The sequence below is a fragment of the Babylonia areolata genome, chromosome 30 (genome assembly GCF_041734735.1).
Source record: "Babylonia areolata isolate BAREFJ2019XMU chromosome 30, ASM4173473v1, whole genome shotgun sequence".
Taxonomy (NCBI): domain Eukaryota; kingdom Metazoa; phylum Mollusca; class Gastropoda; order Neogastropoda; family Buccinidae; genus Babylonia; species Babylonia areolata.
The window spans coordinates 19,499,121-19,513,065 of record NC_134905.1 but is presented as its reverse complement, the minus strand read 5'-3'; the positions used below and the strand labels follow the sequence as shown (position 1 = coordinate 19,513,065).

The 13,945-nt window shown below is 41.4% G+C and overlaps 1 protein-coding gene across 1 annotated transcript in view; it reads left to right on the top strand.

The window, feature by feature from the left end:
• LOC143275380 (phospholipid-transporting ATPase IF-like) overlaps window positions 1–10,819 on the top strand; it is an 87,064-nt gene extending 76,245 nt beyond the window's left edge. The window contains exon 29 of the mRNA XM_076579447.1: window positions 10,631–10,819. Within this exon, the coding sequence (XP_076435562.1) occupies window positions 10,631–10,738 (108 nt within the window). The 3' untranslated portion in view covers window positions 10,739–10,819. The remainder of the gene's footprint in view (window positions 1–10,630) is intronic.
• The last annotated feature ends 3,126 nt before the right edge of the window (window positions 10,820–13,945 follow it).

Genomic DNA, 13,945 nt, shown 5'->3' with positions numbered 1-13,945 from the left:
TTACAGAGCACTGAAATATTGGTATCCATCATATCATTTTACAGACCAGAAATGCGTCGTTTTAATGATGTCACATTCTGTTTATGTAGCAGTGAAATATATGTACCTATCTGACTGTTGACAGACCAGCTGATCATGTTATGTTTTAGTAATGTAGGATTCTGTTTATGTAATGGTAAGATATCTATATCCATCTCTCCATTTACAGACCGGTTAATCTTGTTTTGTTATAGTAGTGTAGCATTCTGTTTATGAAGCAGTTTAATGTTTGTATCCATCTTACCATTTATAGACCAGGAAATCTTGGTTTGGTTTTAACGATGTAGCATTCTGTTTACGAAGCAGTCAGATATCTGTATAAAAACACCGTCTACAGACTGATAGATCTTGTTTTTGTTTAAATGAATGTAGCTTTCTGCTTATGAAGCAATATCTGTTTACATACTGATAAATCTTATTTTGTTTTTAATGATGTAACGGTCTGTTTATGGAGCAGTAAAATATCCGTTTCCCTCCTACCGTGTACCAACCAATAAGCCTTGTTTTGTTCCATTTTAACGATTTAGTATTCTGTTTATGGATCAGTAAAATACCCCCCCGCCAGCCCCCGTCCCCCGCCCCCAGCTCCTCCCCAATCCCCTGTGTCAACTGTACTGTTTAGTTTAAAGTTTGGTAAATTTTGTTTTAGGTGTTGCAGACTGTTTACAGAACAGTCAAATATCTCATTGTTTTGTTTTAATGGTGTGTCATTTCTTCAGATCGGTAATTCTGGTCATTGTTTTCTTTGAATGATCTGCATACCAGTAAGATGTTTCTTTACCTTATCTAAAATGGCGACGGGCGCGATAGCCGAGTGGTTAAAGCGTTGGACTTTCAATATGAGGGTCCCGGGTTCGAATCTCAGTAACGGCACCTGGTGGGTGGGTAAAGGTGTGGAGATTTTTCCAATCTCCCAGGTCAGCATAATGTGCAGACCTGCTAGTGCCTGAACCCCCTTCATGTGTATACACAAGCAGAAGATCAAATACGCACGTTAAAGATCCTGTAATCCATGTCGGCGTTCGGTGGGTTATGGAAACAAGAACATACCCAGCATGCACGCCCCTGAAAACAGAGTATGGCTGCCTACATGGCAGGATAAAAACGGTCATACACGTAAAAGCCCACTCGTGTGCATACGAGTGAACGTGGGAGTTGCAGCCTATGAACGAAGAAGAAGAATAAGAATGATCTGCATACCAGTAAGATGTTTCTTTATCCTATTTCAAAAATGGTCTGCCACTATTCTTTACGGATTGGTAAATCTTGGTTTCGGACAGTTTTGTTTACAGACTAGCAAATGTTTTTTCATCTTGTCATGTTACTGATCTAGTGTTCTGTTTACAAACTGGTGAATCTGTTCTCTATGTCGTTTTAGTGCTGTATCGCTCTGGTTCCAAAGTGGTAAATCTTTTCTTTTACTTTTCTTTTTTTTTTTCGGGGGGAGTGGTGCGGGGGGTTGTTTTGTTTTGATTTGTTGAATTTGCATGATGTTGATCGTTTCAAAGCTGGCCGTTTTGTGTGTGTGTGTGTGTGTGTGTGTGTGTGTGTGTGTGTGTCTCCAGACAGGAGTGAGTTTGTCAGTATGTGTACACCTTTTTATATGTAAAGGTTCATTTCCCCTTCTTTTATGGTTTTTGACTCACTTGTGTATACAAAGTGAGTCTATGTTTTAACCTGGTGTTCGGTTGTCTCTATGTGTGTGTGTGTGTGTGTGTGTGTGTCCGTGTGTCTGTGTGTCAGTGGTAAACTTTAACATTGACATTTCTCTGCAAATACTTTGTCAATTGACACCAAATTTGGCATAAAAATAGGAAAAATTCAGTTCTTTCCAGTCATCTTGTTTAAAACAATATTGCACCTCTGGGATGGGCACAAAAAAAAAAAAAAATGAAGCCTAATTATATGCAAACTGCATTTACTGTTATATTTTTATTTTTTGTATTCTCTAAACTTGGCACTTTGATCTGATATTCTGACCCAACAACAAGAGCAGTCATTATTATCATTTTTTGTTCAAACAGGAACTTCTTTTGCTAAGCATGGAATTTTTATTTATTTTGCAAACGTTTTTGGTGCAGATAGTAAAAAAAGGGAAATTACTCTGTAATTAATGCTAGGGGACTTAATTTATCACAAGTGAGTCTTGAAGGCCTTGCCTCTCTTGTTTTCTTTTGTAGGGAGGAAAATGGCAATGGGTGGAATATCACTCTTTGTAGACTGGGAAGTTAGACAGCAGCAATGGATGAGGAAGAGATTCAAGATTCAAGATGGTTTATTCAGTTAAGGCCATAGCCCCATATGAACAGGGGGTAATAACAAATTTTTCGCTTTGTATGTGTCATTGTAATTGTTCATGCAAACAGTGCAGCACGTTCCATAACAAGCTCCAATAAAACTAGGATATAAGTGCCTCTCTTAAATGAAATGCTTTACAAAGAAACAAAGCAAAACTACGTATAGTGTTTTCATCCACCGATGATATCATTAAACATAGTCGAAATGTACACGGGAAGAGGATCTGGCTTGAGAGGGAGTGGGGGGCAGCAGATTTTTGACTGGAGGGGGTGAGGTGTGTGTGTGTGGGGGGGGTGGGGTGGGGGTGTATGTGGGTGTGGGTGTGTGGTGTGTGTGGTGTGTGTGATGTGTATGTGTGTGTGGGGGGGGGGAGGTGTGTGTGGTGTGTATGTGTATGTGGGGGTGGGGTGGGGAGGGCGGAGGTGTGTGGGTGTGGTGTTTGTGTGTGTGTGTGTGTGTGTGGTTTGTGTGTGTATGTGTGTGTGTGTGTTTGTGAGTATGTGTGTGTTGTGTGTGTGTGTGTGTGTGTATTGTGTGTGTGTGTGTGTGTGTGTGTGGTGTGTTTACATGTGTGTTCTGTTTAACTTCTGTAGGACATAATCTATAAAGTCAAGTGGATCATTTAGTGTGTGTGTCAGTCAGTCTGTGTGTCTTATTCAGTCTGTGTGTCATTTATTCTGTGTGTCATTTGGTGTGTGTACAAAAAGTGTAAACAGAATGCATGTGCATGGAGTGGGGCATGATTGATCAGAAAAATAAGGTTTTATTTTATTTTATTTTATTTTATTTTATTTTATTGTGTGTGTGTGTGTGTGTGTGTGTGTGTGTGTGTGTGTGCTGACAGCATGATGATGTTGGGTCCACCATCCCCTGTGTGTGTGTTTGTGTCGTCAGTGTAGTATGGACTTTGTTGTGTAGCAGCTTGATTCAAAGTCAGATTGACAGAGACTGCTGAGGACATTTTGTGCATTATGTGGGATTTGGTGCTACAAGGCTTTGGCAGTTTTTTGTTTTTTGTTTGTTTGTTATTTAGAAAGAAAATTATGTTTCTTGACCTGGTTTTTGTTTTTGTTTGTTTGAAGAAGTTATTAATGAGCTTCATTTGTTTCTGGTTTGAAGGAATTTATGTTGATATTTATGTTATTGGTTTGAAGGAGTTGCTGAATTATGTTCATTGTTTCTTTTCTTTCTCTTGTTGTCTTATTTATTTAATTATTTATTTATTATTATTATTATTATTATTATTATTATTATTTTAGTATTATTTTCATTACTACTACCTTTTTTTTTATATCATAATTATTATTTATTTATTTATTTATGTAAGCTTATCTCTCTCTCTATATATATACATATATTTTTTTTTCTCAAGGCCTGACTAAGCGCGTTGGGTTACGCTGCTGGTCAGGCATCTGCTTGGCAGATGTGGTGTAGCGTTTATGGATTTGTCCGAACGCAATGACGCCTCCTTGAGCTACTGAAACTGAAACTGAAACTTTTCTCTCTCTCTCTCTCTCTCTCTCTCTTTTTGTTGTTGTCCCTTTATTTATATACATTTTATGATTTTCACTTTAAATGCCATCTACCCCCGTAGATTTTGTTTGGCAACTGACACGGAATTCCCTTCTGGCTTGGCCGTGTTGTCCATATAGGAGTTGTATAGGCGGCAAAGGAACGAGCTTACCATGTCTTTCACGAAGCGCTCAGGCACCCTAACCATCTCCCAGGACCCCCTGGTGACTTGAGCGGCGTCTTCTTTTGGGTGGGCCTTCCTACTCTGCTGTTGCTGCTGCTGCTGTTGTGTGTGTGTGAGCTGGAGGTGGTGGGCAGCTCTAGGTATTCTTCTTCGCCCTGTATTTATTTATTAATTTTTTTTTTTTTTTTTTTTGTAGTTGTACCAGCTCTCGTTTCCTGCTCTCCTTTCTGCTGGTATCTCTGAGGGGGGTGGGGGTGGGGTGGGGGGTGTCGCTTGGCACAGGTGGGCTGGCGTGTACCCTTCCCTAACCTCTCCTCTTCCGCCCCCTCCTCCTCCCCTCCACTGACCCTCCTGCGCTGCCTACAGCAATGTGGAAAGTCAGTCACAAAAGAAACGCTTTTTTTGGGGGGGGGGGTGGGGGGGGGGGGGGGGGGTTGGTCGCGGAAAGTTTGTGAAACAAAACGAAACGCTTTTTTTTTGTTTTTTTGTTTTGGCGTTGGAAAAATGGCATGGGAAAAAGTTGTTTTGGTTTAAAGATTGGAAGTGGTAGAAGGAAAGTGGGTTTTTTTTTTGGGGGGGGGGTTTGGTTTTTTGTTTGTTTTGTTTTTTGACGCAGGAAGTACAAAATGAAAAACTTATTTGTTTCATTGTAGAAAATCAAAACCAATGTTTTGGTTTAAAGACTGGAAGTTGCTCAACAAAAAAGCCTTTTTTTTTTTTTTTTTTTTTTTAGACACAAGAAATTAAAGATGAAAAGGTCTTTGTTTTGATGTGGAAAATCAAAACCAGAAAGCTTCTTGGTTTAATATAGAAAGTCAGAAAAGAAGAGAAATGTGTCAGTTTATCTGTAAGACTTTTTTTAAAATTTAATTTATTTTATTTTTTAAGCAGATGTGGTGTAGTCGTATATGAATCATTCTGCACGCTTTTGACGTCTCTGAAATTTTTTTTTTAGACATCCCAGTTTGTTTTTGTTTTTTAAAGAAGGGAAATAAACCTTACTGAATACCTGCTCTCTTGTGACTGACTTCATGCGTTCACTTCTTTTTTTTTTTTCTTTTTTTTTTTCTCCAGCTGCGTCAGTCGTTCTTTTCAACAGCTGCTGCAGTCACTGTTTTCAGTTCTGTTTAACAGCCCTTATAGGCACTGTTTGGTTCTATTCCGCTGTCACAGTCACTGCTGGTTCTACTTAATGCTCTAATCACTGTTTTGGTTCTGTTGAATGCTCCAAGTTGTATGTAATACTGAAATCACCATTCTGTTCTCTGTAACGCTCCATTGACTATACTTTGGTTCTGTGTAACGCTGCAGTCACCATTTCGGTTCTGTCTTCTGCTCCAGTCACTGTTTTGGTTCTGCTTCATTGCTCCATTAGCTGTTTGGTTCAGTGTGATGCTCCGAGTTGTATGTGATACTGCAATCACAGTTTGGGTTCTATCAGATGCTCCAGTCACAATTTGGTTGTGTTTCATGCTGCATTAACTTGTTATTTGGTTCCGTGTGATGCTCCATTAACTATTTGGTTCTGTGTGGCGCTCCGAGTTATATGTGATACTGCAATCACAGTTTGGGTTCTATCAGATGCTCCAGTCACAATTTGGTTGTGTTTCATGCTGCATTAACTAGTTATTTGGTTCTGTGTGGTGCTCCAACTTTATATGTAATGCTGCAGTCCCATTTGGTTCCGTCTGATGCTCCATTAAACTATTTGGTTCTGTGTGGCGCTTCGAGTTATACGTGATACTGCAATCACAGTTTGGGTTCTATCAGATGCTCCAGTCACAATTTGGTTGTGTTTCATGCTGCATTAACTAGTTATTTGGTTCTGTGTGGCGCTCCAACTTTATATGTAATGCTGCAGTCCCATTTGGTTCCGTCTGATGCTCCATTAAACTGTTTGGCTCTATGTAATGCTCCAGTCACAGTTGGTTCTATTTTAACTCTCTCCATACGAACGGCGAAAGAGACGACATTAACAGCGTTTCACCCCAGTTACCATCATCAAAATATTGCAAGCAGAAGACTCTTATACTGAAGGGGTGAATGTTGACAAAGAATACCACAATTCTGACGACGGAAGCTAAAGGTTGGATCATTCAGACACCCACTGGATATCCGAGGGGTCGGTGTAGATGAGAAGAGAGGACTGGCCGTACTGAGTGAGTTAATGTTCCCTTTGCCATTTTGATTCTGTTGAATGCTGCCGTCTCTGTTTGGTTCTGTCAATTACTCCGTTTGCCTTTTGGTACCAAGCGATGCTCCAGTTAGTGTCTGTGTCTGTGTAAGGCTCTTAGTCTCTGGCTTTTTTTTCTTTTTCGGTGCCCCATTGACCTTGACCTTGATAACTTTTGTTGTTTTCATTCTAAGTGATATATTTTTAGTTTGTTTGTTTGTTTGTTTGGCCACGGTATTGACCCACATCTTTCTGTTCACGTTACGGCCAGCTTGGTATGGGTTAGTGGCCCATTTCATTCAGCCCCCAAACAGAACAGCTTATATTATTTTGTATACCGATGTTTGATGTAAGCCTGTATGGTTCTTTACCCTTTTGACTCAGTGTTAAATTGTCCATAGGCCGGTGCCCTTTGAAGCTGTGTGTGTGTGTGGGAAGCTTAAGCTTAATTTTTTTTTTCTTTTATACACATTCCAGCCATATTCTGGCGCAGTATCTTTCAGACTAATTTTTTTTTTTTTTTTCAAAACAATCTTTCATTAAAGCTTGATTGACTTAATTAATTAGCCAGTAACTTTCTGACAATGATTCTCATGTACATAACACAAGTGTAACTCAGCAGTTTCTTTTTTTTTTTTCTTTTTTCTTTTTCTTTATCTTTTTTTTTTTTTTTTACCCCACTTTTGTCTGTGTGTTGCTCCAGGTAAACAGTCATGTCTGGGAAAATCTTTTCTTTTTATCTTAACTCACAATGCGCTTTGTTAATAACGCAGGTAGTTTGTGTATTCTCTAATGTTGTTGTAGTATTTTACAGAAGTGTATTTTATCCTCATGTTTTTGTTGTTGTTGTTTTCATTATCCGTAACGTTTATGACAGCCCCTCACAAATTAATCGACAGTCCAGCTGTTTTCCGTAGAATAAAAGGGAGACGGGGTCCCCAGGTGTGTTAACCCTTTCACCGCCAAGCTGGCATTTATGCACAGGCGTGGTTAGAGGACCCCATGTCACTGAAAGGTGACTGTTCATTGGTCTGTTATCCTATAAACCTACTGCTCTTAATGCTCGGTGGTAGGACAGGCCATATTTTCTATACATCGCAGGGGGAATCCCTAGCTGTTCCTAGCCACTGTCTTTTCTGTGTATATATACCACAAGGGAATTTTGTATTCTAAATTGACTGGCAGTGAAAGGGTTAATGAGTAGAACTGTTGTCTTCGTTATGTCTTTGGTGGTTTGGTGTCACTTGTGTCAGCATGGTTGTCTGGTTTTTTCTCTCTCCCTCTCTCTCTCCATGATCCACTGGGTCGTGTGGTGCAGGACAGAGTTGACTGGGATGCTGTGTTTGGGGGAAAAAAAGTGTTTCCTCTTGTTTTTGACAATGGTATGCCCCCATATTTCTTCTTTTTTTTTTTTGAGGATAACAGCATGTTTTCTATGCAGGTCATGCTCGTATATACTCTCTCTCTCTCTCTTCTCTTCTTCTTGGTCTGTCTGTCTGTCTGTCTGTCTCTCTCACAGACACACAGACACAGACACACAGACACACACACACACACACACACACACACACACACACACACACACATGCCACAACATATATGCAACAAACATGCAGTTTCACATGTAAGAAAGCGCAGACAAAAATGCGCAGGCACTTTTTTATGTAGTGTTGAGGATAACAATGTTTTCTATGCAGTTGATACACATACACTCTCTCTCTCCTCTCTCTGTCTCCCTCTCTCTCTCTCTCTCTCCATGATCCACTGGGTCCTGTGGTGCAGGACAGAGTTGACTGGGATGATGTGGTTGGGAGAAAAAATGTGTTTCCTCTTGTTTTGACAATGGTATGCCCCTATTTTATTTTATTTTATTTTATTTTATTTTATTTTTTGAGGATAACAGCATGTTTTCTATGCAGTTGTGTTTTCATTGCTCTAGTGTATTTTCTGTTGGTGTGCCTATTTGTCCCTCTCTCTGTCTCTCTCTGTCTCTCTCTCTCTCTCTCTCTCTCTCTCTCTCTCTCTCTTCCCCTCTCCCTCAAATACACACACTCTGTTACTTTTACAAAATGAAAACAGGCTCATGACTCGCACTGTGGCAATGTATATTTATTACGCCTTAAAAAAAGAGAGAAGAAGAAATGACATGATTATATATAACTTTTCAAAAAACCTTTAAGTTATTCAAGGAAATGTCACGAGCCAATAATCTTTTGTCTACTTTTTCAGTTATGAAATGTTGTGTCCATGGTTGTCTGGGTTTTTTTTTCTCTCTCCCCTCTCTCTCTCTCTCTCTCTGACTGGGATGCTGTGTTTGGGAAAAAAATGTGTTTCCTCTTGTTTTGACAATGGTATGCCCCCATATTTCTTTCTTTTTTTTTTTTTTTTTTTTTTGTGAGGATAACAGCATGTTTTCTATGCAGTTGTGTTTTCATTGCTCTAGTGTATTTTCTGTTGGTGCGCCTATTTGTCCCTCTCTCTGTCTCTCTCTGTCTCTGTCTCTGTCTCTGTCTCTCTCTCTCTCTCTCTCTCTCTCTCTCTCTCTCTCTCTCTCTCTTCCCCTCTCCCTCAAATACACACACTCTGTTACTTTTACAAAATGAAAACAGGCTCATGACTCGCACTGTGGCAATGTATATTTATTACGCCTTAAAAAAAGAGAGAAGAAGAAATGACATGATTATATAACTTACTTTTTCAGTTATGAAATGTTGTGTCCATGGTTGTCTGGGTTTTTTTTTTCTCTCTCCCCTCTCTCTCTCTCTCTCTCTGACTGGGATGCTGTGTTTGGGAAAAAAATGTGTTTCCTCTTGTTTTGACAATGGTATGCCCCCATATTTCTTTCTTTTTTGTTGTTGAGGATAACAGCATGTTTTCTATGCAGGTCATGCTCGTATGTACTCTCTTTCTCTCTCTTCTTCTTGGTCTGTCTGTCTGTCTGTCTCTCTCACAGACACACAGACGCAGACACACAGACACACACACACACACACACACACACGACACACACACACACACACACACACCTTTTGTGTGTCGCAATTGTATGCATATATGTATGTACCTCCTTTGCAAACAGGCCGGTGGCCTTGCAGTAAAATATTTCTGAGTTCTGAGTTCTGAGTTCTCTCTCTCACCTTTCACTCCTTACTCGTTATTTACGATGTTGTCGCTATACACAATGAAGGAGAGCAAAGAAACAGGGTAACCGCTGCCACGTAGTGACTAGCACACGTTCGACGATATATACGTAAGTGAGCACATTAGCGAATTATAACCGTAGGTACATTGTATGAATAACCAGGTACACAAAAAATCTAACAACAGGTATAAATACACGAGTGAGTATGTCAAATATCTCGTCAGATATGTAGGAGAAGGAGAACTCGAAACTCAGATCTTTAAACGCGCGCACAGACACACACACACACACACACACACACAAACACAAACACACACACATACAGAGACAAACACACACGCACACAGACAGACACTCACACACAAACACACACACACACACACACACACACACACACACACACACACACACACACACACACACACACACTCACACACACACATCAATAAAAAAACACACACATTGTGACAGCTTGGAAGAACATTGATTAACGGAATGAAGTCATAGCATCCCACAAGCACAGATGGTGACAAAAAAATGTTGTTTAAAAAAAAAAAATTCCCCTGCACCAAGATTCTGTGCCTGTGTGTGTGTGTGTGTGTGTGTGTGTGTGTGTGTGTGTGTGTGTGTGTGCATGTGTGTGTGTGTGTGTGCGCGTGCGCGTGTGTGCATGTGTGTGTGTGTGCATGTGTGCGTGTGTGTGTGTGTGTTCTTCATCTTACATATGCATGCCCATCACAAAGATTTTTTTTTTTTGTGTGTGTGTGTTCTTCACTTTAGATATACATGTGCACTTTTTGCAGTTGGTGTACTGTAGTTTTAGCAAGGACAGATTGGAAGAATAGGCAATTGCCTGAAATCCTAAACCTTCAACAAAAACGTTTCAAGTTCTGAGGTCCGATTTCTCCATCACCATAGATCTTTCTCTCTCTCTCTCTCTCTCTCTCTCTCTCTCTCTCTCAGTCTCTCTCAGTCTCTCTCTGTCTCTGTCTCTCCCATTTTTATACCTCTTGTAACTGTTACACTGAATGCATGTGGTCTCTTGTCTCTTTCTCTGTCTGTGGCAGTCAGTCTGTCTGTCTGTCTGTCTGTCTGTCTCTGTCAGCTGGTCTTCAGTCTTCACTCTCTGTTAATTAACTCTGTATAACGATGTTTTTGTCACCCGTCTGGTTTTTTATGACCATGTTTTTCCAGGACACCTGTCAACCCCCCTCGCCCCCCACCGACCAGGTGTGTGAACTTTGAACTCTGAACTCTGAACCCTTTGTCTGCACTGTTTCAGGCATCGAGTGGGGCCCAGCCCTCCACCCTGGTAGGTCCCTCAAGGTCAAGGTCAAGGTCAGCGGAGAACTCGCGGGGGATAGCTCTGTCGTCCGAGCGGCGCTTGTGACATGGGAGGGCAAGCCCGTGTTGGCAAAAAAAAAAAAAAAAAATCCTGTGATGTCACTTCTGTTTCCGTTCCATCTGTGATGTCATGTCACTTCTTACCTCTACCCCCTCCTTCCCTTCCCCTAACTGTCTCCCCCCCCCCCCACTTTTCCTACACCCTCCTCCCCCTCCTCCTCGCACCTCGACTGCTCAAACATTCTTCCCCCAGCCCCCTCCTCCCCCCCTCCTCCCCCCTCACCCCCCCAACCCAACCCCCTCCCCCCAACAGTCCCCGGCTTCACCGTTCCCTTCAAGTCCCTCTCTCTCTGTTTGTGCCTTCAGAGATCCAGAATAGGAAAAGAGAAACAGTCATCCATTTCATATAATCTGTGTTCGTGGCGGCTTTTCAAGTCTTTATTTAATTGTGTTGTTGTTGTTTTGTTTTTAAATTTCATTTTTATGTTATTGGGTGTGTGGGAAGGGGGAGTTTGGTGGGGGTTGGGGGTGGGGGGGAAGGGGCTGGAATGATGGTGGAGACGGTTATTATTATTGGCCATGACAACGGTTTGTTTTGTTTTGGCCGAAAGGTGTTCGACGTTGACCTGTTGGTTGTTTTGATTGCAGCAAACAGCAGCAGACAGTGGGACAGGTACAAGATGATTCTTCTCTGTTTATTGATGATGACCAGGCCTCTCTGAGACTGATTGGGCAATACGTGTGTGTGTGTGTGCGTGTGTGTTGACAGGCTTGTCATTTGGGTCAGTTGTTTAAAACATGTTGATTATGTGTTCATGTCACTGTAGGGGTGAATGTGTGTGTGTGTGTGTGTGGGGGTGGGGTGGGGGTGGGGGTGGGCAAGGACTTGTACAGGTTTGTGTATTCCCAATTCGCCTCTTCCTGATCGGCCTGTTCTTGATTGGCATGTTCCCAATTAGTCTATTCCCAGTTTGCCTGTCACTAAATTGGTGATTCTGATTTGCCAGTCTTGATTCACCTATTCACTCAGTGGCTCTGTATGTGTGTGTGTGTGTGTGTGTGTGTGTGTGTGTGTGTGCATCCGTGTGTACTTGAGCACATGCACATGTGTGTACATGTTTTTTAAAACAGCAAACAAAAAATATCACTTTCTTCATTGGTGTGTGTGTGTGTGTGTGTGTGTTTTCGAGCACATGTACATGTGTGTACATGTTTGGTTTTTTTTAAAAAAGCAAACAAAAAAATTAATCTCACTTTCTTTATCGGAGTGCGTGTATTTGAGGGAGAGGGGAAGAGAGAGAGAGAGAGAGAGAGACTGAAAGGTGAAACAGGACGAAGAGTCAGAATCTCAGGAGGCCATTGAGGGGAGTGGCACAATCAGAGTGGAATGATGGCCTAGAGGTAACGCGTCCGCCTAGGAAGTGAGAGAATATCTGAGCATGCTGGTTCGAATCACAGCTCAGTCGCCAATATTTTCTCCCCCTCCACTAGACCTTGAGTGTGGTGGTCTGAATGCTAGTCATTCAGTTGAGACAATAAACCGAGGTCCCTTGTGCAGCATGCACTTAGCGCATGTTAAAGAATCCACGGCAACAAAAGGGTTGTCCCTGGCAAAAATCTGTAGAAAAATCCACTTCGATAGGAAAAACGAATAAAACTACACGCAGGAAAAAAAATACCCAAAAATGGGCGGTGCTCTCAGTGTAGTGACGCGCTCACCCTGGGGAGAGCAGCCTGAATTTCACACAGAGAAATCTGTTGTGACTTCTTCTGTGTTCACTCGTATGCACCCGAGTGAGCTTTTACGTGTATGACCGTTTTTACCCCGCCATGTAGGCAGCCATACTCCATTTTCGGGGGTGTGCATGCTGGGTATGTTCTTGTTTCCATAACCCACCGAACGCTGACATGGATTACAGGATCTTTAACATGCGTATTTTATCTTCTGCTTGCATATACACATGAAGGGGGTTCAGGCACTAGCAGGTCTGCACATATGTTGGCCTGGGAGATAGTAAAAATCTCCACCCTTTACCCACCAGGCGCTGTCACCGTGATTCGAGCCCGGGACCCTCAGATTGACAGTCCAACGCTTTAACCACTCGGCTATTGCGCCCGTCATCTGTTCTGACAAAAAAGAGAAACACAGTACAGTACAATCAGAGAACAGGCCAAATGGGACTAGGTCAAAGGGGACCTGCTCAGTACGGAAAGTGAAGACTTGATTAGCGATGGAATAGCTTCTGACTTTCTTTGTGGCTTGTGTTTAGTCTGTGGCCCCCTTTTTCCTTTCGTTGTTATGTTTGTGCCTTCACCTCTACACTCCATCTCGCTCAGTACGATCAGCTTCGGATCCACTCCACTTATGCATACCCAGACTCAAACTCTCGACTGTTGGCCGCCGTTCTTTCTCTCTCTCTGGACCTTGCAGTTGGAATGAACTTCCTCTTTCGCTTCATCAAGTCTCCACACTCAGCTCTTTCAAGTCTGGCCTTAAAACCCACCTCTTCCCAAAATAGCCTCCCTTCCCTGCCTCTTCCTTGTCTTTAGTTTCTTCAGTTTTAGAGTTATGTGTGCATGAGAATGACTGGTGCAAAAGCGCTTAGATTTGTCTATGCACAAGATTCAGCGCTATATAAATACCATTGTTATTATTATTATCAAATGATTTTTCCCTTCGCTTCTGTCGGAGAAAAGTTGTGTTTCTATATTGTGTCTGCAGCAGACTTTGAATGGCGCATCAGTGAAATACGATATGCAATAACAATAACAATGAAAGAATTGAGAGATTATTTTTGATGGATATTTGATTATCCACTTTTTTGTGTGTGTGCGTCCAGTTGGTATTTTTCACCCTGTCCTGAAAACTGTTGGACGTTCATGTCACCGGTCAGATGAGTTTGTCTCCAAAAAGAATGTACTGGAACTTTTTGTTTGTTTGATTAACAAACAAGAAGAAGAAGAAGAAGAAAGTTCGTTTGATTGAGTTAACTCTCCTTGGTGGTTTTTGATGGTCAGCCTGAATATCAGAATTGTTCTGGAGGAAAATGGTGACGTGTCTGACATAGTGTCATGTCTCGACAGCTTTTGACATTGAACTTATTCAACAGGCTGTGCTGGTGGTTTTTTCTTTCTTTTATTTCGTTGCTGTTTTCTTAAGCTTTAAAAAAAAAAAAAATTATTCAGTTCTTCAAAATACGTGCTTTACATTCCATAGATTTTAATATTTCATGTACATGTGCACAAATGAAAA